The sequence below is a fragment of the Trifolium pratense genome, linkage group LG3 (genome assembly GCF_020283565.1).
Source record: "Trifolium pratense cultivar HEN17-A07 linkage group LG3, ARS_RC_1.1, whole genome shotgun sequence".
Taxonomy (NCBI): domain Eukaryota; kingdom Viridiplantae; phylum Streptophyta; class Magnoliopsida; order Fabales; family Fabaceae; genus Trifolium; species Trifolium pratense.
Window position 1 is genome coordinate 42,951,530 of NC_060061.1, and position 26,305 is coordinate 42,977,834.

A 26,305-nucleotide genomic window follows, 5' to 3' on the forward strand; every position below is an offset into this window, starting at 1 on the left:
TAAAAAATCTATAGTGTTGGATTTGTTATTCTATTTTATTTTATATTTTTTTAAAGGCAAAATTACACTACAGGTCCTTTATCTTATTTTTTTATAACAGTTTGGTCCTTTATCTTTTTTTTTGTAACAATTTGGTCCTTTATATTTTTTTTTGTAACACTTTGGTCCTTATCTTATTTATTTATAAAAAAAAAACGACCAAAGTGTTACAAATAAAAAAAATAAAGGACCAAACTGTTACTAAAAAAAGGACTAAAGTGTTACAAATAAAAAAAAATAAAGGACTAAAGTGTTACAAATAAAAGATAAATGACCAAAGTATTACAAAAATAATATAAAAGACCAAAATGTTACAAAAAAATAAGATAAAGGATCTGTAGTATAATTTTACCTTTTTTAAAATATCAACTTAATACCAAACAAACATAAACAACAAACCCTGTTTCTACCGTCGGAAAATAAACAACCCTGTTTCAAACAAAACAAAAAAAAAAAACCAACCCGATTTAGATATTAAGAGGGCAAACCGGATCCGGTCCAGTATGCAGTTCGACTCCATCACCACACGACACCGTTTTATAAATTCTCCATAAACCCTAATAAACCCCTTCGTTCTCTTTCTTCTTCTTCTTCTTCAATAATAACTGTAGCAACCGCCATATTCAAAACCACGACGAGAGATAGCAGTGTAACAATGTCGGAATCAGACGATTCGATGTCTGAAATTGACGCACAAGAACAGAATCACAGCAATGGAGTCGGAGGTGGAATTCCCGATTACATAATGAACTTAGATAACATTCCGGCGAAGCTTCCTACACATCTTGAACTTCACAAAACTCGCGTCATTTGTAACATCGATGCTCCTCAACATGTATATCTATTTTCTTCCCATTTTTATTCTTACTATTGTTCCTTTAAATTCAGCAAAGTTTCTAACTTCACACAATTGGGTAATTTGTAGAATAAAACCGCTTTGTTTTGTTAGTATTTTAAAAGGTTATAACTTATAAGTGGTTGCTATCAAGCTTCTCAGATTAGGCGAACTGTTTTCAAATTGTTAGTATGTAGGAAGGTTATAACTTATTAGTGTTTTCATATAACCTATAGCATAAGCGCTTATGTACAAGTTTACATAAGCTGTTTCTACTGCAAAAAATAAATTTTTATTTTTTTGTGTATGCTATAAGCTATTTTCATAAGTTATCTTGAAGACTTATGAAAATTGCTTTTGAAAATAAGCTGAAAAATGTCATAGGGCTAGTTTGGATTAGCTTATTTTTGAGCTTATGAAAATCAATAAGCTTTTATGTTAATTCATAAGTTCTTGCTAGTAAAAATTGTATCTTCATAAGCTATCATTGCACAAAATACCTTAACAAACTTATGAATAATACATAAAAGCTTATATATTTGTATAATTAAGCTAAAAAATAAGCCAATCCAAATGGGCCCATAAGCTGATTTCATATTTTCTCACCAACAATATAGCAAAACTTATGCAAGTAGATAAGCTTAAATGAGCCAATCCAAAAACTTCTGGCATTCTCATAAGTTTTCTAACCAATCAATAGATATAAGTTCAACCAAGTCAATTGAAATAGGCTATAATTGGGTTTCTCCACCTTTATTCCCTTCTTTTCTTTATATCTGGTTATTTTAATTTTTTTTAACAATTTTGAATTATTTACAAATTCTATCTTTCTGGTTTGATATTTTTATTTATTATTTTGAATTATTTACAAATTCTATCTTTCTGGTTTGATATGTTTATTTATTATTTAACATTGTTCATATTTTCGTTTATGCAGACAGATCCCATAAATTATTCTGGTGCTTATGCAGCCTTGGGAGTTGATAACAGTGTACGGTTGGATAATTTCTGTCAAAATTTCAAGGTTGAAGTGAAGCGGTTTACGGATGAGGATATTGAGTTTGACATGATTGGTATTGATCCGGCCATTGCCAATGCTTTTCGAAGAATTCTCATAGCAGAGGTGACATGTTTCTCCTTCCCTCGTTAATTTCAGTCATGATGTCATGTTTGGTTTTGAATGTATAAGTGGAATTAATTAACGTTTGATGTTTTGTAATAATCTCAACTTAATTGTTTGTTTCTATATTTTCTCAATCTTCATTGTATTGAATATTAGATTCATAAGAATATAAAGTTTCCTTCAACTGATTATTTTGAATGCACTAGAATTAGGATAACCAGTGAATTTTGGCTTTTTTGAGGTGGAAGTAGTTTATTGTCATAATTGTTTGCACATAGATAATAGCATAAATTTATGTTATAGGATGATGGTTTCTTATGCAATTCATTTGTTATACAATATATCATTTCATGGAGATGATAAAGTTAATTTGCATTGTTTATCAAATATTATTTGATGGAGATGATTGATTATGCAATTCTTTTGTTTCACAATGTGCCACCTTTAACAAGAAAATTCTCTTTAAAATTTAAGTTTGTCATAAGTAAGAGGAGACATCAGACATATTGCACATGAGATGGGGATAAGTGATTTAGCTTTGATGTTTTTCTGAAAATCTGCAATCCTGCAGCCTAGAACTACTTCTGCTATGCGTAACGTAGTTTCATTTTCGTCTTTGTTTGTTGCATTTTTCACTTTGACTTTGAGTTGGTTATTACTTATGAGTAACAGTGTAGTTCCAGTTTAATAGAGGCATCAAATTTTGGTTTTCTTATTACTTATTTAATATTGACTTTTAGTTGGTTATTTTTCACTTTATTACTTATTTACTTTTATTAATTAATTTATTTATTTATAAATTTAGGTTCCAACAATGGCTATTGAAAGAGTATATATTGCGAACAATACATCACTTATACAAGACGAAGTTCTTGCCCATAGATTGGGTCTCATTCCAATCAATGCTGACCCCAAGCTATTTGAATATCCAGGTCTTATACACTAGCAATTGCGTTATTGTATTTCTCATTGCTTATATGACTTTCTTGTGTGATAAATGGTAAATTGGCAAGGTTGAATATTTATTATTTGTCTTTCTTTTTTATAAATAGACAATGCGGGAGGTGAAAATAACGAAAAGAACACCATCGTCTTCAAATTACACGTTCATTGTGTAAAGGGTCAACCTCGTATTACCGGTAAATGACCTGAAATTCTTGCTTGATAGTATTTATGCTGCTTTTAATTTCTTCTTCAGCTATTTAACTCCTTGTCTGTTGATATTGTATTTATAAATGCAGTGAAATCAGATGCACTGAAGTGGTTGCCTAACGGGAGTGAGCTTATTGCTGATGATACAAAACCAAATGCTGAATCAAAACCTAAAACATTTACATCTTTTAGGGACAATCATGACTCAAAAAAAAAATTCGCCAAAAATCCACCTGCTCCTAAAAATTTGGATATTATATTAGCTAAACTTGGACCTGGTCAGGTAACCCTCCGGACTCCTCTCTCTCTCTCTCCCCCCCCCCCCCCCCCCCCCCCCCCCCCGCCCCCAACCCCTTCCTTTATTTCTTTCCTATGACCACCCTTAATTGTGTACTTTGGTGACGAAGGGACTGATACAACTACAAGGAAGTAAGCTATGATTCTAATGAACTCGGGAACTAGAAAACAGGAACAAACCCATCTTTGCAAAGTTTTTTATTAATCCAACAGACCGTTGAGGTTACTGAACCAAATTCTGATTAGTTGGAACCTAGCTCAGCCGAGCTTAATCCTACTCCAACATGCACATGTCCCTTAATTTTTAATTGTGATGCTATGTATGTATTCTGCTACATTATGGCATTGTTATGTTAAAGCTCGACAAATATTTAATATGCACATAATCTTAAATTATGTTGAAACATCATTTGTGTTTAAGCACTCCGTAACTGCTTTATGTGTTGAGTTTATGGAAATTCCATGAGTTTAGAAGCTGTACTTATTACGGAATATCATAGTTGCTAAACACATGCTTTTATAGGAAATTGAACTTGAAGCTCATGCTGTTAAAGGCATTGGTAAGACACATGCAAAATGGTCTCCGGTTGCTACTGCTTGGTATCGCATGCTTCCCGAGGTAGGGAATATCATATATCTTGTCTACTGCTGACACATTAACAGACTGTAAAATTCAGAAAATCCTGAGTTATGTTTGCTTGGCTTTTCTTCTCCAGGTTGTACTCATGGAAGATGTTGTGGATGAGATGGCTGAAGAACTAGTAAGTAAATGTCCAGCTAAAGTCTTTGATATTGAAGATATTGGAGAAGGTAATCCAGTTTTTGTATTTCCGCTCCTAGTATTAACATGCTCCTATTTCTTTGGCTTTCTCTTAATTCGCGGATTTGGTTGTTCTGTTCATAGGTAGAAGAAGGGCTCGTGTAGTCAATGCACGAGCATGCACTTTGTGTAGGGAATGCATCAGAGAGAAAGAATCGGAGGATGGGGCTGATAAGAAAGAGAAAGAATCGGAGGATGGAGCTGATAAAGCGATTGTAATTAAGAAGAAAGAATGGGAGGATCTTATATCACTTCGCCGTGTTAAAGATCATTTCATTTGTAAGTATTATTTGGAATATAAAATTTATGCGTTCGATAATATGACTCCTAATATATTTTCTCATGGTGTACATAAAGTCTGCTGCATAGTTTAAAATTTCTATATAGACTTATCTATCTTTCAACTATAATAATTTGTGCAAATTTGCTTTTGGCAGAGTTCTGATATGGATTATTGTTTTAAGTCCATGAAGTATCTTACGTTTGTATTTTTGCTTGTTTGTCTAGTTACCATTGAATCAACTGGAGCAATATCCCCTGATGTTCTATTTACTGAAGCTGTGAAGATTCTGGAAGATAAGTGTGAACGAGTGATTACCGAGCTTTCTTGATTCTTCGTCTTTGCTATGTCCTAAATTGAATGAAAAGGACAATTTTTGTACATGATCAGTTCAATTATTGTCATTTTATTTTAATTTTTGTGGACAAATATATAACTTATGATATGGAAGCTCATAGTTTGGATGTGCATGTGACATGTCTGCATTGACATGATCTCTGTTTTGTTTGTACTGTCCAAATCATGGTAACTTAACATAATTTTATGAAAGGAGAATGAATGCATTGAATGATCCCAATTTGAGATTGTACTTTTGTAGATGTTTGAACCTAAAGCCACCCAAATGTTTCTACTTACAAGTTACAACCCCCCTTATCCAAATAACTATTTTTTTAAATTAAGATTTTGTTTAGCAAGACCGATTTTTAAGCTAATAGTTTGTAGCTTAAGCTTATTGTTCTTTTTACTAACATAGCTTATAGCTTATATTTAATCTCAATCTCTTATAAAACATTGACCTATAAGGTCATGTATTATTCCCCTTATGTAAATTCATGTTCAGATTAGGAATTATTTTTTCCTCAAATTCAACTCACTGAATCTAGAACCACAACAGGCAATCTAATTTAGTGGTACCTAACACGTGGCTTACCACCCTGGTTATGGACGAACCAATTCATGTTTGTTTGTATTTTTCATATACCATGTTTGTTCCACTTGCATAAAGTGGAATTTGCTTACTTCAACAAAGCAATGGTGGACATAAAGAGTTAATAAAGGAAAATGTGACATGCTATCCTTGTCTAGTCTAGACTTTAGAAAATTAACATTTGAGATCATATTCACCTTTTATTTTAATGGTTTAAATAATCCAAAAAAATTAAGTAATTTCTATACACCGAAAGCAAATCACCCCAGTGATATGTGGTTTTAAAAGTAGTTAAGAATAAAGTAAAACTATTAATTAAGTGATTGAATTCAAATGGTTAATGAAATTCTTTTATGGATGAATTATTTAAAAGAATCTATTGAGATTACTTACCTTTGATCAAACTTCAAATTATCAGATTTTTTTCTTTTTAGAATAATCAGAAAGTTAACACAAAAAAAAAATTATTAATGATCCAAAGTTATGATGGATTGAACGTGTAATTAAAATTTAAAAACACTAGATTAATGTTAATAAAATGAGAGTTTGCATGAATATTTGGATTAGTTTTTTTTCTTTCTTTCTTTTTTCGGTAGAATATTTGGTTTTGATTAATTCTTATGAATAATTACTTTTAATTTTGAATACAAAGAGCTTTTTTAAGTGAGAGATCAATTTTGAATACGCATGGTTGCATGATTGCATCCATCACATTTCTTCTTTAAAATAAGTTTATTTTTTAAACAAATAAAGGGAGTTTTTGAAGGGAATGTATCCAAACTTTTAAAGAAGCAAGAACATTTAGTTTTAATTGGTTAATCTTTATGTTTTTGTGAGGGATCCATCCATCTTAAATAATTCTGTTCTTGTTTAAGTTGACTTGATTGTCATTGAAATATTTATTGTTCGAGATGTATTCTATCAATTTAAATGAGTGAATATTACTTTTAGTTAAAAATAAAAAGTTCATTTGAATTCTCTATTATTAATATTATTATTACTACTCCTCGGGTTTTCTATTTCATTTTCTGCTTATATTTTGCACTTTATCTATATTTTGTTATTAAGCATTTATTGATAAATTATGGATCTGTTTGGATTAACTTAATTTTGAGCTTATGAAAAATAGCATACGAAAATAAATAAGTTTTTATATTAATTCATAAGTTCTGATTAACGAAAATTGTATCTTCATAGGTTGTTTTTTTCATAAACTCCTTTCAGAAGCTTATAATAATAGGCGGGGGCGGACCTAGCCATAACATTCTAGTGTGGCTAAAAAAAACTAGGCACTACCGAATTTTTTTTATTCTGATAATTCAATTAAACAACAAACAATATATGAAATTACCACTAATACAACATGTATATATAAAAAAAGAACAACAAACCAGAAAATATTTATTCAAAAAAAGAAACCAACAAACTATATCTAAAACACCACCAAATTTCTATTCAGAAAAAAAGAAAGGACTATAATTTATTGAATATATGTTAAATCATGCATATCATTTGTTTAATTTAATTAGTTTATAACTTATTAATTTTTATTCCAATTTTACCCGTATTATCTTACTTGAAAAAATTAAATATTAATTAAACATTTTTTCTATGTCATATCATATTTATATGCTAGTTCAATTGCTAATTTTATCCAATACTATGAATTCAATTAGTTGTCCACTATTTTTTGACAAATAAAGTCAAGTTGATTATTATAAAATTAAATTATATAACTTAAAATAATACTCCATGTATAACGAAAGACTTGAAATATAATCATCAATAATAGACTATGAACTAATATTTGCACAAATACTTAAACTAATATGTATACGAAAAATTTACAGTTATCAATAATAAACTCTAAACTAATATTTACATTAATATTTGTACGAATATATATACAAAATGACTTAAAATTATTTATAAAATTTTTATTTTTTATTTTTAGAGAAATTTGGACTGGGCTGGTGTGGCTATAGCCACACCATGCCTTGAACAGGTCCGCCCATGATAATAGGGTGAGATGAGTAGCTTAACTGATTAAGCTAGTTGAACTAAGAATTGAGGAATTTGAGCTATAGGTTTCAAATCTTACTATTAATATGCTATAATTTGTATCATATTCACTACTAGAAAATTCGCTTTTAGAGACCGATTTAGCGACCGAAATAATTCGGTCACTATAGAGACCGAATTTGAGACCAAATTTCGAGCGTCAAAGTTTCAAAAAAATTTGGTCGCTAAATCGGTCGCAAAAAGCTAATTTTCTAGTAAATATTATAACAAATTAAGGTAAATTCTAATATAGATCACTTCATCAAGTGGTCCATGGTGGACCAGTCATGAATAACATTATAACGAATACGAATTTTACAAAATCCACTGTTGTATTGAAAGTTTACATCATATAGATCATCCATAGAAAAATTTAGAAAAATTGAAAATCATTTGATATGTTATTGAGACACATCAAGATTAACGGTTTATTTAATAACGTAAATCTTGATGTGTCTCAATAACATATCAAATAATTTTCAAAAAATTTATGGATGATCTATACGATATAAACTTTCAATCTAACAGTGAATTTCGTAAAATTCATATTCGGTAGATCACTTGTCCACGAGGTGGTCCACCATAGGATTAGCCAACAAATTAATAACACAAAAAATGAGTGAACTATAATATTATGCATTGTAAGAGCATCTTATACGTGGAAAAGCTTAGAATCCTAGCGTGACTAGTGTGTCATTTTGGCATTATTCATCACTTTCATCCTTTTGCCATGTTTCTCTTTTCTTTCTTAATTCCAATTAATTAATTAATCATATATCGTTGGTCATAAGCAAAAGACAAATATGTTAGCGTATATTTGTAGTGCAAATTAAGTAATTTGAGTCCCAAGATTGGGAAGACATTCGCCAAACTTTAGGGTGCTGTAGGATTAACTAAAGGAAAGGTGATGAAAAGAGACATAAAAGAAACCAAAATCATAAATTAAAATAACTTAAGAGATAAGGTTTCTTTATGCTTATTGTTAGATACCAACTTTTAAACATGGGTTCTAATTTTTTGTGCAATATCTAACATAAACAAATGTGATTTTGATTAATAGAATACGGCATCACTATACTCACATATATAGTATATTGATTTGATTGATTCTATTAAAATTATATGGCTGACCTTCTTAACAAAAAGCAAATGTAATATTTTCCTAAATAGTTAAAAATTGATATTCTTATCTTTCTAAATATTTAAAAACATGTTAATTATTGATCTAGCGAGGGAGGTGGTGTATCCGTAAACACATTTTGATGATTAAGTTAATATTTGATTAAGTGTAGAGCGAAAGACTTGTCAAAATAAAATATGTATCAATTCTTAGTCAGATTTACTTACATCGCGGTTGAATTTTAAATTAGTATGGGTTGGGAAGGTAAACTAGTATGGGCTGACATGTAGCACATAAGCATATCTTTTAAGGGAGATAGGATCCTCTCCGATGAAAAACTCTCAAGTTTTCTCTCTATTAATAAAACACATTCTCTCACTTTTTCAATGAACGACCACGATCACACACGAGAAAAAATAACAGGAGGCAATCTCCTCCCCTTTTTAGGTATAGTCTATTAATTTCGTATTGAGCTTTTTTTGAAACGATCACTAGTATTTTTTTACCTAACGAAAACATAATACTATCTAAGATAAACACTATATATATAAACTTATCATCACACTCATGTGATTTCGTATCGACTTCGATCCACTCCGAAACAATTATTTTATTTTTTCAAAAATACATGTTACTTACTTTCTTTGTCCTACAATATTTGTCACATTTGATCATTTTACATAGATTAAAAAAACATGTTAAACAAAAGAAAGATAATGATGATTTTACCTAATTACCCATATAATCTATTGATGCATTTTCATTATCATATAAATATAAATTAGAGAGTACAATTACAAAATAAACAATTAATTGTAGTTGCATTGAAACCGGTTGGATAGAAGTACTAGTACTATCTATCTTATCTATCCATGCTTGGATACTATAAACTTACAATGACATGCATTCACATAATGATGCAAAAGTGAGCACTAGTCACACAATTTTGTATATTTTGAGGTGGTTCGAATATTATTATGTGACGAGAAACATGTGAAACCGCATATCTAAGCATGCACGTGAAAACTCATCTAAACTTGAATGAAGACCATAAGCAAAGGGGAGAGAGAAGTTAGAAAATTGAAACTCGTGTGATTGTAACAACTTATTTTACTATTGGAAACTTTTAAAAAATGGAATTTGAATTCCCATCATCAACGTGATCACACATACGGGATATCCAAATTTCAAATACGAGAAGCTGATTTTAACTAATATTATTATTTGTTTTGTCAAAAAAAAAACTAATATTATTATAGACCAAAGTACATAATAATGACCCCGTCCTTTTTATTTTTTTTAATATGTGTAAATTAGTTTAGTAGTAGTTCGGTGATTTATTATATAGAAAACCATAATTGACTTAATAATAAAGACATTATTAGCATTATTGACTTTTTGAGGTTTTTTTGGACTGTCCTACACGTATTATTATTTTGCTTGGCTTAGCTATCAATGAAATTTGACCTTTCTCTAATTTGTAGTTGTAGTTGTAGTCATGAACTTTAATAGTACTAAGTCTTAAAAATGGCAGACTCTTAGCCACAACATTAGAGATAATATAAATGTGTCCAAATTTAACAGCAACAGCTACCTATGATTAAGTGGAAAGCTGCTTAACATTGGCACCTGGATGGAGTTAACATACATCATAGCAAAATTATTATTTTTTATAATCAAATCAAATGTTTGTTTTATATTTATAGTTAGACAAATATTAAATAATTTTTTAGAAGCACTTGTTAAGAACCATTGAATTCAACTCGAACCAATTGAAAACATTTTGCCACATAGCAAAATGATACTCTTCACTTTCTAACTCATCCGGACACCAAAAACTCTCCACTTAGAGAGATTTTTCTCGTACATTTAATTAATTTATCTAACGTATATAATAGAATTCTTTATTTGTTTATGATTTATTTTATATAAAAATTGAAATTGTTTATGTGTCAATAATGTTTATTTAAAATTATATAATTACTTATTTATTTTTTTAATATATAAATTATAAAGTATTACAAAATAATTTAGAAAATATGTATTTGTTTAACAAAGTAATTTTCTCATTTGAATATGAAATACATCTTATTATATTATTATGAAGTGTTTATCAAATGATAAAATAATGTTATTGGTTTGTTTGTTTGTTTTAAATCATCTTTGTAGATTCATGAGAATAAAATGATAATGTTCTAGACTAGGCCTAATTAAGGCTGGCCCAACATCGAGCACGACCCAATCCACTACGATGTTAAGGACGGTCCAAAAGAGTACGACCTTATCCGTTTAGGTTAGAAGACGTGTGTGAACCATGTGCTCCTCCCTCGAGGACACATCATTATCCAAACCTATCTATTATCCTTGATCAGCGGAACGATTTGACCCAGGATGACGAGCACGAACGGTTCATCCGTACTTCCACGTAGAAGTCGTAGTCATCCATTATGAGCAGATAAACTCGTCTTGTTATAGAGACCTTTGGCCCAACATTGGGGCAGTATATATACCCTCCTCTATAGGAGGGTCGGGTATTCAATTCTACTCACTCACTTTCTAATTTGTACCTCTACTGACTTGAGCGTCGGAGCTACTGCAAGTATAACCCCCCTTGTGGATTGCTCAACTTTCGGACATGCTAGCTGGCCATCTGATTTCCTAATCCAGGTACGATCAAATAGAAAACAACATTTGCATGGTTGTTTCAAGTTTGTTAAATTTTATTCTTGAATATAAAAGATTACTAGAAAAAGAAAAACTTTTTCAAGGGAATACAAATTTATATAAAGATGAGAATAAACTCATTTGTAACTACTTAACAATTAACTTTTTTTATTATAAAGTTTCCCAAAATATTTAAATTTAACCAAATGCATTTTCTTAGAAATCTAGGCAATAAAATTTCCATATATCTTAATCTATTTCCAAAAAAATTATTCCAAAATTACATTTAATAGACTTGAAACAGACACCCTCTATGTGTTTATTACCTCGTCTTTATCATATCCTACAAACCAACCGGACCTTAAATCTTTTTCTTAAATTTCTTGAGATAGTTTTTTTTGCCCCGGAAAAAAAGTCCCAAATTTCTTTGGTATCATAATTGGTCTCTCAAAAACGTTGCTGGATGGATGTAGTCCAATCAAAAAAATTTATGGTGAACAATGAAAGTAGTTCTTTGAAGAACAATTACGAGAGAGAAGAATCTTCTTAAATATTTACATGTTAAAAAACTAAAGTTTTAAACTTGGGTACCAAAATCATTTTTGACATTTTTTAAAAATATTGGCTGTAATTTATAATCCAGTTAGAATATTAGTAGAGGTTTATATGTTTCTCTTTTTCTTTTTTGACTAAGAGGTTTACCCCTTCCTTTTGAATAATAAAATATGCTAAATTGCCGGTACATAATTTTTTGCCAATAATAATATTTCAATAATATTGTACCCAAAAAAAATAAAAACCAATGAGAGCTACTTGTGGAGAAATATGAGTCAGTAAACATTAAATAATAATCACCATCTTCAAAAAGTTTCAGTTGAGGAATGAGGAGGCACATGCTTTTGCTTTTGTTTTCAAATCAACTAATAAAAAAAAATGAATGATAACAAAATTCTAACAACCACACAAAAAATGTAGCTTCTACTTTTTGACAAACATTTTAAAAATTAGTTAGGTTTTAACAACAAATTACTATAAATATTTTTACGCCTTAAAACTATTGGGTTTGGTCTAGTGATAAAAATTTATATAGTATGCTAGAAATTTTGAGTTAGATTTTCAGCTCACAAAAAAAATTATTTAAAAAAAACAAATTATGATAATAATAATAATAGAACAGATGATTATGGTGTAACCAAAAAAAAAAAATAAGAACAAATGATTATGAAAGTTTTAACAATTTTTTTCGTTGGTTGAATTTTTAAAGATGATTTAGCATATTTTTAGGGAGGGAAATCAGTGTACTTATGATTTAGCAAATTTGAGCTTATCTTTAAACAAGCTCTTGAGTTTGCTACTCCTCTTTTTCTTTTCTTTTTTTAAAAAAAAAAAGATTATATGAGATATATTTTTATACGAAAAAATATTCTTCGCAAAATATTTTTTTTTGTGAGAAGTTCTTGATTTAAATTCTGACTTCTACGTATATTATACGATATCTTTACCAGTTGAGTTTTGTTTAAAAGGACAAATAATATCTTATTTTAAATATAAATCTAAAATATACTTAAATATAATTTTTTTAAAAAATATATATATATTTTCACATATTATTCTCAACCAAATTGTTCAATTTTTGGTATATAATTATCTTGAATATATATATATCATTAAATTATTGAGACGTTTTTTATGACAAATAAATTATTGAGATGTTAGAGGCTAGATTAATGGATTTTGATATGCTTTAGGAATTAAATTGATTGATTTCATATACTTTAGAGATTCAAAAAAAAAAAAAATTACTTTGTTTTATTTTACCTCCAACCTAATTCTAAAATACAAACATTTTCTTACTTATATATATATATATATATTGTTAGCATTGTTGACCACTTAGTACTTCCTAGTTTCTACATAAGAAGCTGCAACAAAGTCCAAAAACACCTTAATTTCAATGATCATGTTTTGATCATTGCAAACAAAAACAAACACAAAGTTACAATCTTTTCACACAAGGGTTTGTTTCTCACCTTCAAAATTTCAATCTTTTTGATTAAAAGAATCTTGGGTTTACTTTAAAAGATCTGTATTTCAAAACCCAGTTGCAAATTTCTCATTTTGAAAGATGGGTGTTGGAAATCAAGATGCAATTAAGCAGTTGCAGTGTTTAATGGAAAATGGTATGTTCAAAAGATTCAAATTCAGTTTGCATTATTCTGTTTTGCTATGATCTCTTTTGATCACTGATAAAAGGTTCTTATTTTGTTTTGTTTCTTGTTGCAGTGGATGAGCAATTGAAGATCACATTCAAGGTTTGGATTTTTAATATTCTTTGTTTTTGTTTGATCTTGGTTTGGAAGTTTTGTGATTCATGATCTGCAACCTGTTTTGTTTAAAATAAAAAAGCTTTTTTTTTTTAATCCGTTTTTGCTACAAAATTGATCTGGATATGGATTTGGATTTCTGGTACCTCACAGTTGTAAAGGGTAAATCTTGATGTTTAAAATGAAACCTTAAGAGAGTAAATCATGCTTAATTTTAGGGATTATGCACGTCAGCATTTTTTATTGTGCTATTGGTGATTTATTTTTATTATGTAATTTTTTGGGCTTAATTTTAGGGATTGACTTTTTTGAGTTTATTGGCTTAAGTACTTGTGAGTCTACTTGAGAGAATTTGTGATGACAACTTATGACATGTATATAAGCTGTTTTTAGTTTATTTTCGTAAACTCTCCAGGATAGCTTATGAAATCTACTAATTGCTTATTTAAAAATAATTTGATTATGTTGTTTATCCAAACAAGGCCTTACATATCAAGAGTAAATAATTTGTTTGTGTCTTAGTATTTGCATCATGAGATTTTTTGCCCTGAAACCTTTCTCTTTAAATTTCAGAATATCCACATGGGATATCCTGCTGAAACATTAGCGCGATTTCTCAAAGCTAGGGACGGAAATGTTGCCAAAGCTCATAAAATGGTTAGTTAAATCTTTTAGATGGAATTTCATCTATGTTGATTACTCTTTTAATTCATTTGAGTTTTAATCTATTTATATCCTTTGCTGATAATTTAAACTGTTGCAGTTAATTGATTGCTTACATTGGAGAGTGGAAAATGAGATTGACAAAGTTTTAGCAGTGAGTTCTCTCTTTCCGCAGTTTTTTCTTCTTCTGAATTTATCTGTTTTTCTAGTTCAACTTTTAATCGGTTAGGAGCTGAATTAATGAATAGCTGAATTGGTGAGAGACAAATGGAAATAAGAACTTTCATAATGGTGTTGATTTGAGCTTTTCCTTTTTGTATTGCAGAAGCCAATCCCAGCGGATTTGTACAAAGGTGTGCGAGATTCTCAACTCATAGGAATGTCTGGTTACACAAAAGAGGTACTCATGTTTTAGATATATATCTTATAACAACTTTTGATCTTGTATATAAATTTAAACTAGATTAATACTTGCACGTCTGCAGTTGATAAATAAATATTATTAAAACTCAAAAGGTGCGATAATTGAATGAACTTTGTTATAATAATGTTAATAGTGTCAAAATAAATTGAATGAAACTTTGCATGTTTTTAAAGGAAACTTTTGTTTTTGAGTTATTATAAGCTACTTATAATTTAATGTTGTAGCATGTAATGAAAAGAGATGTGTCCAATTTTGTAATGTGAATGCACTCTTCAGATTGAATAGATAGATTTTATATTATGATAACAAGAAATGACGAATGATATATTTATACATGACGAATGGCACAATTTCTAATTTCTTTCAATTTTGGATGAATTATGCCAGGGCCTACCAGTTATCGCTATTGGCGTTGGGCTCAGTACATATGACAAAGCATCTGTAAGGATCTCATCATACTGTCTCTTTTCATCGCATCATTAAAATATGACACATAAACTGCACAATATAATTTATTGTCGATGTTTGCATCCGACATTAATATTTGATATTAAATTGCCAGTTATTTTTCTTTTTCAGGAGAAATACTATATACAGTCACACATCCAAGTGAACGAATATAGGGATCGGGTGATCTTGGTGAGTATCTAACTGTTTGATTATTTCTATAAACTCTCTTTACAAACTTCTTGCTTATTTGAAATTTTTATTTTAGCCAACAGCTACAAAGAAGCACGGAAGATATATTGGCACCTGTGTGAAAGTCTTGGATATGACTGGTTTGAGATTTTCAGCACTCAACCAATTAAGGGTATGTTAGCAATGTTAATGTCACTTCAATTGATCCCTTCATGCGTGCTTTGATGCTCTTTATAGTTGACAATTTGTGTTTAACCGCCTTTTGCAGCTTTTGACAGCTATATCTACAATAGATGACTTGAACTACCCTGAAAAGACCGACACATACTATATAGTTAATGCGCCATATGTATTCTCTGCATGTTGGAAGGTTTGTGCATCTCTTACTGTTTCATAATCATAATTCAAAATTCAAAGATTAACAACTGAAATCTTTTTACTTCAATAATAATTTGAAGGTTGTAAAGCCTCTTTTACAAGAAAGAACAAGGAAGAAAGTCCAGGTGCTACAAGGCTGTGGGAAGGATGAATTACTCAAGGTAATGATAAATCTAGTTTTACTCGTTTATCTTTCATATTTATCCTAATTTGTCATTAGGAAGTTGTCAAATAAGTGGTGAATGGTGATAGCGATGCTATAGCATAGTAGATTTTGAACTTATCGCTATTGTTCTGCGATACACTATAGCATATTGTAGTAGCATAGTGGAATTTGAACAAAACGCTCTTTTCTACAATCTGCAATTACAAGAAGTTCGAAATACTCAAAATAGTTCTTTTCAAAACATGTTATCAGGTAATGGACTATGCATCTCTCCCACACTTTTGCAAAAAACAAGATTCCAAGTCATCAAGACATAATGCAAGCGGATCAAATATCGAAAACTGTTTCGTCTTCAATCATGTCTTCCATCAACAACTCTATAACTACACAAAGCAACAAGCTAACTTTGCAGAATCAAGATCACCAATGAGACAAGGATCTTTCTATGTAGAGATACCAGAGACAGCTCCCGAGGATGCTAAAATAGCCAAAACCATTGAAGTTGAGTTTCACAAATTGGAAAATCAGAATAATGGAACCATTGAAGTTGAGTTTCACAAATTGGAAATTCAGAATAATGGCTTTACCAACTCGCGAAAAGGTGTTGCGGTTAATGGACATTGAGAGAAAGCTTGTGAAGATTCTGAGGCACTTTTTATTTCTTCATTGCTTTATGAAATTATGAAATATATATCTATTTGACAAGAAAGGTTATACCTATTGTTTAGAAGGGTTATACCAGGTTATTATTATTAGATGTAATATTGTAATGTTTGCATCAACTCAGATGCATATATATTCAGACACAAACTTTAATCTAATTTTGATAACCACTTTGGATGATGAGGATATGATATATGATATGATATTTATTTTATATAGAAAATATGGCACCATATTATATAATTGCTATAATATTGATGCACTGTTGTTCCTTGTTATCCTTGCTATAAAAGTTGGACTCAAATGTGAAGTTTCTTTAAGATTCTTTCATCTAGTTCACAAAATTTCTATTTCACAATTTGACTGGTAAAGTATATAATTTATATAGAAAAATAAAATAAATTGTTATATTTTTTTAAAATTATTAAAAAATTATTTATACCTTAATTACTTTTAATGGAGGATAAAATATTTTAACTTACCAACATTCTCTTTAAATAAGGGAAAACAAATACTAGTACTAATTTGGTTTAAAAATATTATATTAGAACATGTGATAATTTCTAATATACAAAATATATCCAATGACAAGCAATATAAATCATAAAAATAAGAATTATAATATTATTATTCAAAACTGAAATTAAATTAATAAGTAATTTATAGTGAGTTGAACCTTTTTTCCCTACAAACCTTGTTTATATATATTATAAATTTCACATATTTTTCTGATCAAAATTATACTTCTTTTTTTTTTATTTTTCAAAGGAAATTATACTTTTGTATGTGGTGTATAATGCATAATTTTCAAAATAAAAGAAAAATGCATACTATGATTAAAATATCAATAATCTCACAATGTAATAGGTCCCAAAATATCAATAATTTCAAAATAAAGAATAATGCATATACTATGATTAAAATATCTTCTAGGTTAAGTGTGATGCAAACACTTTACTGTGCTTTCACTTAACTTTTTCTCATACATATAGGTCCCATGAAAGGGTTCAATCCACCTGTCATGAAAGCTTAATATCAGCAGAAAAAAAGTACAAATAGATTTTAATTTTTCCACTGGTTCCATTTATATATTCATGTCTCATAATTTGTCACCAAACTATTAACACCATACAATAATAATACTTTCCTTCAAACACACTTCATTACAAAAATCTACTCAAATTCCTCAACTACACACAAATCATCAACACAATGTTTTCTCTCACAATCAAGAGCTTCACAAACTATACACGATTCTCACCAGGCAAATAAGAAACAGATCCACCATCAACATTGCTTTTCTTCCTCTGAAAGATACCACTAATATTAGGCAACACTGTTTTCTTCGAAACCGATATCTTCTCTTTATCTAACTTCCTCACTTCCACTGTTGTATGAGGAGGAGGGACATTCTGCTTTTGAATCCTATAATGCTGAGGAGATGATTCTGATGACAATGATATCTGTGTTTCGGCCAGTATCCGAGCTGCAGCTTCGGCTGCCTTTTTCTGTTCCCTCTCGCGCCACCTTCGAAGCTCACTCTCTACTGCCCTCTTTGCCGCTTCGGCCATCTCGGCCTTTTTCAAGGCCTCTTGTGTTGCAGTCTTCATATCCTCAATCTCCTTTTGAGTTGCTTCCAACTTTTTCAAAATTTCATTTTCGCTAGCTTTCACAGCTTCAACCTGTGCTTTGGCCGCATCCACTTTCATGTCTGCTAATTTATCAGACTCCTCGACTTTCCGATTTAGTGACTCGAACTCCTCCGTTGAGAGTGTAATTGCAGCACCAGATTCCGATGACGTTGATGCACGCGCAGCACTTGTCCTTTCGGTTAGCACTGTAATCTGCTCGACAGCACTAGCTTCAGCCAATTTTGCTGCTTCTGCTTCTTCCATTGCTTCTTTAAGCTTCTTCTCTGCATCTTCTAATGCAAGCTTGGTAGCTTCGGCTTCCTTCTTTAACTCGGCTGTTTTGTTCCTCATATCTTCTGCTTCCCGTCGTGCTTCCTCAGTTTCAGATGTCAGCTGACTCAGTGTCAAGATCATTTCCTCGGATGCACCTCTAACCTTAGATTCTTCAGCAGAGCAGGCTTCAAGCTCAGCCTTGCTTTTGCGGAGTTTGACATGTAGATTCCCAACGATGGATTCGGTTTCGGACTCTTTTTCCTTCAATTCAGCATGTTCTTTCTTTACATTCTCTAGTTCCACCTTCAGAGTCTCTACCAAGATTCTAAGAGAGTTTTCCTCGTCTACTACTTTATGCAGTGATTCTTTCGCACCGTCAAGCTCCGAAGTAACGGTTTTTACAGAGTCCAAGTCGGACGACCTTTTGTTTTCCATTTCTGATTGCAAAGTCGCAATTTCACTCATTGTCTCGGCCAACTGCACTTCAAGATTTTTTGTGAGCTCAGGATTGAATTCCTTTTTTAAAGCAAGTAATTTCTTTTTGGATTGTTCAAGAGTAGCTTTGTATGATTGTCTAAGAGCGTCTTTCTCAGATAATGTCAATGCTTGCTGCCGCTGTGCTTCCACCGATGCAAGCTTTTCTTGCTCAATCGACTCTTTTACAGATAAAATTTCTTTGTATAGCTCAGATATTCTTTCCGTGTTTTCCTTCATTGCATGTTCAGCTTCTTCCGTTTGCTTGACAGCCAACACTCTTGCACCTGATGATGAATCATATTCCTGACGAGTTTTCCTCAGATCTTGCTTAGCAGCATCGAGTTCTGTCATGATAGATGCATACCTTTTAACTGCAGTTTCTAACTCTTCTTTCCAGGTCCCATTGATTCCATCCGAGTCACCATACTTTTGTGTTGCCTGAGATTTTGCAGCTTCTGTTGCCGTGATAGCCAACTCCCTAGACTCAGTAATAAGTTTTAGCTTTTGTGTCAAATCATCAACAGTCCTTTGAGCCCTTTCAAGCTCCACAAGAGCTTGAGCCTTGGTAGTTTCAGCGTTCTTTACTTGTTCCCTCAACTTGTTCAGCTCTTTTTCGGCTACATGAAGTTGCGTCTCCTTAGCCAAAACTCTCTAGTGAAAGAACAAATTTGAAAAGTTACAAAATGAAATAGACAAATGCATTCTAAGCTTGAAATAAAGAAATTAGAACATTGCCATAAGATAGCCTAGTTCAACGTTAAAAAGTTAGAAGAGCTTGTGTAATCTGAAGTCTGAATTAAAAAAAAAAACGGTAGCATTTTGTTGATTATTATTATTAGTGGAAACCGAAACCATTTCCGTAAGCCAAACATTTCCATGTGTGTTATCCAATTAAAAGTAGATTCTTATGGTAACTGATTATTTACTACAGATGATATAGTTTACTTAATGTTATTACATGCAAGATGTAACATAGTTCATGAATTGATTGAAACAAGTAAGTCTTTCATATCCATGAGATATTCCCACTTAAATGGTCAACGCCACAACTTCTTGTAACCAAATCTACAAAAAACCTGAACAAATCTTGACAGTTATATTGGAAGCAAATCTTGACAGCATCGAGTTCTGTCATGAATCATGATAGATTGACAGAATCGAATTCTGTCATGATAGATTTGGTTACAAGATTTGAAAGATATATTGTTGAGACAACACGTAAATCTTGTTTCTAATTGTCATAGGCATTATTGCGCACAATTTTGTACAGAGTACATATGACTTTAAGAATATGATTCATCCTCCAAAGTACAAACCATTTACAACTTCAGATAATCTTGAAATAAAGGCTAGGCCTAAATGCACTTTTGGTCCTTTTTTAACGTAAACAGGTTTTTAGTCCCACTGTTTCGCAAGTTTCAGGAACTTGTGCCACAACCCAATTTGAGGCTTATTTTTTATGATGTGTCATATTCATTAATGATTTGGAGTTGCATTTGATGATGTGACATTGTTGATTTTGACTAGAGACATCAATTAAACAGAAAAAAAAGTTGTAACATGTTTTCAGGTCCAAAATAGCAATTCCGTAACATTAATGAAAATGACATGTCAAAAAAACAAGCCTCAAATTGGATTTTGTGGAAAAATCTTTAAACTTGTGAAACTGTTGGATTAAAATCCCGTATAAAGAAATGGAGGGGCTAAAATCAAGTTTCAGTTGAAACAAGGGGGTCGAAAGTGCATTAAAGCCTAAAGGCTATTATGCAGAAAGTAAACGGTGGATCACATGTCCACACAGATACAAGGAAGACATGATGGTGAATATTGAGAATGTTCATGCTACCTGGTTGAAACAAAACAGAATGTTGACATGGCAGTGAATGGAAAAGGAGGGGAAAGGTTACTGGAATGAGAATCTATATAGAAGGAGAAGGAAGAAAGAATGAGTTAGGCGAGTTAGGTTTTTCAGCCTTTGAGCAAAGAGGTTAGCAGAGATTTGAAGTCTGTGTTATCGTGTTTATTTCGGCTACTCTTCTAATTTTCGATAGAAGTTAACTAGGTAACTGCTCTAACACACTGCTAATACTTCATAAAGTTAGAATTATAACATTTTTCTTATTTAAGGATTAGAACTTAGAATCGAAGTTTAAGCTATAGTTACCACATCATTAATGTTTACAGGATACATTGATTATGCAACTTTCATTGTTGTTTTACAACACCACAACGGATTTGTAGCCAAGAAAATGTACTAATACAAAAACTGACAATTACCTCGGCAGAATAAGCTTTTGGCTTCTTAAGGATAGGTCTTTCCCCAGAGAAAGCACCTTCACCAAATAGAGACACAGCATCTTTAACAGACTGAAAAGGTGGGCTGGTGTCAATCTCTCCAACCTCTGGCTTTGGACTCGGCGTTGGAGAGTCAGTAACACTTTGCCGAATTTTTGCGACCATCGTATTTTAGATCTTAATAGTAAGGACTTCAAAACCAACCTGTCATAAACATGTTAGAAGAAAGACATTAAACTAAAACTAAAAATATTATCATAAACTAAAAATATCATAAACTAGTAATAAAACAATCACAAATTTCCGAAATATCTTTTTAAACATATAGTAAGAGAATAAACAATCACATTTTAAATTGGAATTTAGCATGAAAATTATTGCTGTGTAGTGTCAATACTCTTAACTCAAGATAGATATGATTGGAAGATCCTATATTCAATAATATTAGTGTTGCCCCTTAGGTTCATTGAAAAGTTTGAAACAGTTAGATTCTCTTTCAAATTAAGTACTTATTGACCTATCAATAGCTTAGTTTGGATTAATCTTACACACTCTCCATGATTCCAGAATCTTCCACAATTAATAATTTCAGGAGCTTTCAGCTTTGCAAGTAGGTTCCAAAAATGTAAAAATTACATGCAAAAATATACCAAAATTTCACTAAAATTTTTAATTTCAAAGCCTTTATATATTTTCTTTCAGATTGAGGCATCACCTTAAGAATGAAAAGAACATCTAACATTTAAAATATATATATTTTTAAAAACATTAAATAGAAAATCTTCAGAAACATACAAAGTCAAGGGTCAAAATCATACAGCAAAATGAAGAACACTGCAAATTGAAAGAACATGTACAAAAAAAACCAAGCCAGGTCAAAACCACAAAAAACAACATCAAACACCACAATCAGAAAATGAATTTAAAACAACAATAACAACATAAGAAAAAAAACAAAAAACAAAACAAAGGTACCATGATAAAATAAGCTAGTTGAGAAAACACACACAAAAAAAAAACCCATCATGAAAATAAAAAAATACTCCACAGCCCAGAAACTTAAAATCAATAAAGCTTCCATCTTTAACTGATTCAGCAACAAAAATCATCAAAAAAAATTAAAACAAAAAAAAAAACTCACCTTTCAAAGGCGATTCTTCAAAGCGCTTCAACTTTGAATCTCAAGTGAGAGAGAGAGAGAGGGAGAGAGAGAGAGAGAGAGAGAGAGAGAGATGGTGTTGGAGAGAGAAAGTGATGGATGTGTTTGAAAATAGAAAGCTGTTGAAGACAAAAATTTTGCATCAGCAGTATAGTAACAAGACGAAGAGATGAGAGTGAAATATCAGATGCATTCGTTTCTATTTTAAGACTCATGTTCCTGCTTTGGGGTATGTAAAAACTTTCCTGACTTTTTTGTGAAATCACGTTTCTGTCCTTCTTTAGTATGTTTTGCTTTCTAGCTAAAATTGGATTAACCGTACTAAATTGGATTAAGTGTATCTCCGAGGTCTATGAACGTAGTTTTTAAAAGGATTGGTTTTGCCATCTAAAAAAAATTAACGGCACGACTTGTTGTCCGTTTGTCTTTCACTCATGTGTAATTATTTTGAAAATATATATAAAGGATGTTACGACAAATTAAAAAAAAATTCAGAACTATTTAATTTAGTTAGCCGGTTCAAATTTTAAGAATAAAATTTGAGATGTTATGTGGGTCGTTCGATTAAGACTTGACGATCTGATTTTTATTTTTTTTTGTTATAAGATGATCTAAAATTTATTGCATGTTGCACTTTTTTTAATGCACAAAATTCAGATATGTATTTTGATGAGACCGTTTAGATCGAATTATTTTATTTATTTTTTAAAACTAAACAAAATCATATATGTAATTTATTTATTTTTTTGTTTTATTAACATGTGTTTAATTGAATTAGATCAATTTTTTTATTAGTCTTCTAAATTGATGGAATTTCTTATGATTTTTTCTTTATGGTGTATTTGTTTTAAGGTTATCACAAACATTCATGCAAAAATGTATTTGATATTAGGCACAATTTTTTTAACTTGTTATCATCATGTTAAAAGTCAGAGGTTACTATCCTTTTTTTTTTCATAGATGAAATTATAACTATCATTAAAAACTCTCACACACAATTATAAGGTTTAAAATTTGATCTCAGATAAAAGTGTCATGCCTAATATTGATATTTGATAGTTGAGTTAGATTTTAGAGATAATTGTCACTCACTTTACCAAACATAGTTGAGTTAGACACCAACATAAGAAAGTTAATCTAAAAAAATAAATAGATTGAGTTTAAGTTTAGTTATGTGGTCAAAATGTTAATTTTAAGTGAATTAATTTTGTAAATTTGATTCATTAAAATTGAGTTGAAAATAAAATAATTTATTTTTTATAGTAAAAATAAGTTGAATATTAAATTTTAGTGTAGAATTCAATTTGAAAATCATCAAAGTTGTTTTTTTGTTTGAAAATGAATTCAAAGTGAGTGCGAAGAGTTCTCCTTGTAAGAATGGTTAAGAGGGGTCAGGAGAGAGCGTGAGAAAAGGGTTAGGAAGATGTGAGTGAGTGTTTGCCCTGTCATCAAAATCAACATTGGTATGTGACTATGTCTTATGTCTATGATTATGACCATAATAAATAGGGAAGGGAAATTGAAAGAAGACAGCAAAAAGCCACTTCCTGTTATGAACTATTTCTAAAGAATAGCAAGAATATAGAAGGAGAAGAGAAAGAGAGAAGAGAAATGAATAGACCATTGTTATTATTCTATTCACAAGTGTGTATTACATTGTAACAAAGGGGTCCTATTTATAGGACACAATTAGGGGACAAAAAAACCTACACAATAATGGACATTCATTACATATTATTCATAACACTCCCCCTTGAATGTCCATGAAGGATATTCTTTCTCTAAAAAAAAACCCTAGTGAAGGAAAAAGAGTACATCATCATTTGTGTGTGAACTGCCTCATTAAAAACCTTACCAGGAAAACCCAGTGGGACAAAACCACGGTGAAGGGAAAAAGAGTGCAGAACATATTTATATCTCCCCCTCATAAAGACAATTATTATACACGAGATGAAAAATCAAATAATCTTCTGTACTAGCTGCTCCAAGGTTTTACTAAAAGTTGACTCTGTAGAAAAATCTGTCATATCTTCTTTATTATACTCTTCTCTAAATTAGCATTGCGTCTGATATTATCTTCATGTTGAGTTGTTGCAGGAACCATCATTTTGTAATAAAACAACGAATTTCTTGTATGTGTTGAATTACAATCCTCAACAAAAATATCTTCTCAGCTTGCTTGATGTAGTGCTAAAATCTTCACATGATTGGATGATATTGTTGTTTCTTTAAAGTATAAATAATTCTATGTTTTGCTTTACTTCAATATTTGGGTTGGATGAATAGGCAAAAATAAAATACTACGAAATTATAGCAAATATATTAGTGAGCTTAATTGAATTAAGATATGGTACTTCAGGACCAATTCAAATTGTTCATCATTTTCTTGAGGCATGACACATCAAATGACATTGCAACCATTTTTAGTATACAACAAATTAGATTTGTCAATGTCAAACTGTTTTAACACTTTTGCTATATAATCTTATTTAAATTATAAATTTAAATGAGAATATCTCATAAGCTCTTCGGGAGTCTAGATGATATTTTATCATTAATATAAGCCTCGGATATAAATAATTCATTGTCAAATATAACTAAATCCTTCAGGGATCATCATTATCAAGTGAGCCAGTAAAATACGTTAAAACACATATTTCACATGAATTGAGTATTTCAGATGCTACTCAACTTAATTAATTTTTGAATTCACTTCAGGTGAATATGCTTCTTGAAAATCAATGATTGACATTTATCAATATACTTGAATAACAATTCAAATTCTAAACATTTTGTTTTTATTATTTTTCTCTTGAAAACTTATTCATATCGATTTATCTCCATCTGCAGATGAAATGGACTACTGGTCCAAAAACATTTCGCTTTGCAAAGCTAGTTTAATTTTGTATCAATTGCGTCTATCTTATTTAGTCAATCATTTCATTGTCTATAATCCTTAATAGACTTTGATTTATGATCCTCATTGTCATTTATCACATATATAGCGCTTTATTATGTGCAAAAATATTGTCAACGTTGACTTCATCTCGGTTCCATCGTATTCCATTCATGACATAGTTTGTCGAGATCTCTATATTTTCGTAAATTACAGGTACCTGATAAGTTCTTCTGGAACTGGAAAATTAATTATGTCAAATACTATTTTCATATCCTCACTCGGGTCATCTTTGTTTTTAGCTCCTTTTCAATATTAGGAGGATTTTTATCTTTGGAACCGATTTGCTTACCATGCTTCACGCGTGGTTAGGAATCATTTGCAATATTAGATTGTCCAACAGGGACATTCATTTTTATTGGAGCATTAGCAGCTGTTGATTGATTTCATAAACTTTGCAAATGAGTTATCTTTTGAACTTCTGGTTCATATTGATTTCTAAGAGGATCAAAATAACAATTATTAATTTATTTCAAAACATTTCAATTGAACTTCTAGTTCATATTTTTAGCTGCTTATTATCTCCCCCTAATATTGGGAAAACTAATTCACCAATTGATAATCAGCCCATAAAGCTGTAAAAAAATCTCCAATTATTGGCTCACTTTGGAGATTCATATAAAAATTATTTTCCCAATATTCTTTGGAGCAATTGAGACGTACCCAACACATCCAAAAATGTTTATATGGGAAAATAGGTTTATATAAACTAAAATTCAAATAAATTAGGGGAGAGCTTATGTATATAATAATTTGTTGGCATGATGCTATTCAATATCTCAACTATAACTTAGAATGAATCTTCAGGTCCATTATTTTTTGTTTGTATGAACATATTTCACAAGATGTTTGGTATAAATTTCAATTAACATATGATATTTATCAAATATTTTCTAGAATAATATATATAAAACGATCTCTTAAAAATAATCTCACAA

General features: G+C 30.6%; 3 protein-coding genes across 4 annotated transcripts; 2 read left to right on the forward strand and 1 right to left on the reverse strand.

Moving 5' to 3' along the window:
- Positions 1–538: 538 nt before the first annotated feature.
- LOC123912891 (DNA-directed RNA polymerases I and III subunit RPAC1-like) lies at positions 539–5,123 on the forward strand. 2 transcript variants are annotated; one of them, XM_045963475.1, is made up of 10 exons: positions 539–874; positions 1,812–1,997; positions 2,803–2,929; positions 3,050–3,136; positions 3,239–3,432; positions 3,970–4,065; positions 4,163–4,256; positions 4,351–4,427; positions 4,461–4,545; positions 4,774–5,123. In XM_045963475.1, the coding sequence occupies exons 1-10, from the start codon at positions 695–697 to the stop codon at positions 4,875–4,877; spliced, it is 1,230 nt and encodes a 409-aa protein (XP_045819431.1). In that variant the 5' UTR covers positions 539–694; the 3' UTR covers positions 4,878–5,123. The 2 variants fall into 2 exon arrangements, with proteins under 2 accessions (XP_045819431.1, XP_045819430.1); XM_045963474.1 differs by having other exon boundaries at positions 542–874; positions 4,351–4,545.
- Positions 5,124–13,202: 8,079 nt separating this feature from the next.
- On the forward strand, positions 13,203–16,790 carry LOC123912892 (SEC14 cytosolic factor-like). Its single transcript, XM_045963477.1, has 12 exons — positions 13,203–13,336; positions 13,422–13,499; positions 13,603–13,631; positions 14,217–14,300; positions 14,407–14,460; positions 14,632–14,706; positions 15,118–15,171; positions 15,310–15,369; positions 15,446–15,541; positions 15,638–15,739; positions 15,828–15,908; positions 16,166–16,790. Exons 2-12 carry the CDS (start codon positions 13,445–13,447, stop codon positions 16,535–16,537), a joined length of 1,062 nt encoding a protein of 353 aa, XP_045819433.1. The 5' UTR covers positions 13,203–13,336; positions 13,422–13,444; the 3' UTR covers positions 16,538–16,790.
- A 775-nt stretch (positions 16,791–17,565) lies between these two features.
- On the reverse strand, positions 17,566–22,612 carry LOC123912893 (WEB family protein At5g55860-like). Its single transcript, XM_045963478.1, has 3 exons — positions 22,394–22,612; positions 21,235–21,456; positions 17,566–19,608 (listed from the first exon to the last, which is right to left on the reverse strand). Exons 2-3 carry the CDS (start codon positions 21,415–21,417, stop codon positions 17,821–17,823), a joined length of 1,971 nt encoding a protein of 656 aa, XP_045819434.1. The 5' UTR covers positions 21,418–21,456; positions 22,394–22,612; the 3' UTR covers positions 17,566–17,820.
- Positions 22,613–26,305: the final 3,693 nt, after the last annotated feature.

Excerpts from the sequence above, each read along its gene's own strand:
- LOC123912891 (XM_045963474.1), top strand. The coding sequence starts at position 695 with ATGTCGGAATCAGACGATTCGATGTCTGAAATTGACGCACAAGAACAG. Across the intron at positions 875-1,811 it reads ACATCGATGCTCCTCAACAT|ACAGATCCCATAAATTATTC; the intron begins GTATATCTATTT and ends TCGTTTATGCAG. Across the intron at positions 4,066-4,162 it reads GGTATCGCATGCTTCCCGAG|GTTGTACTCATGGAAGATGT; the intron begins GTAGGGAATATC and ends TTTCTTCTCCAG.
- LOC123912892 (XM_045963477.1), top strand. The coding sequence starts at position 13,445 with ATGGGTGTTGGAAATCAAGATGCAATTAAGCAGTTGCAGTGTTTAATG. Across the intron at positions 13,500-13,602 it reads GCAGTGTTTAATGGAAAATG|TGGATGAGCAATTGAAGATC; the intron begins GTATGTTCAAAA and ends TTCTTGTTGCAG. Across the intron at positions 15,542-15,637 it reads CAGCACTCAACCAATTAAGG|CTTTTGACAGCTATATCTAC; the intron begins GTATGTTAGCAA and ends CGCCTTTTGCAG.
- LOC123912893 (XM_045963478.1), bottom strand. The coding sequence starts at position 21,417 with ATGGTCGCAAAAATTCGGCAAAGTGTTACTGACTCTCCAACGCCGAGT. Across the intron at positions 19,609-21,234 it reads CAAAAGCTTATTCTGCCGAG|AGAGTTTTGGCTAAGGAGAC; the intron begins GTAATTGTCAGT and ends TTCTTTCACTAG.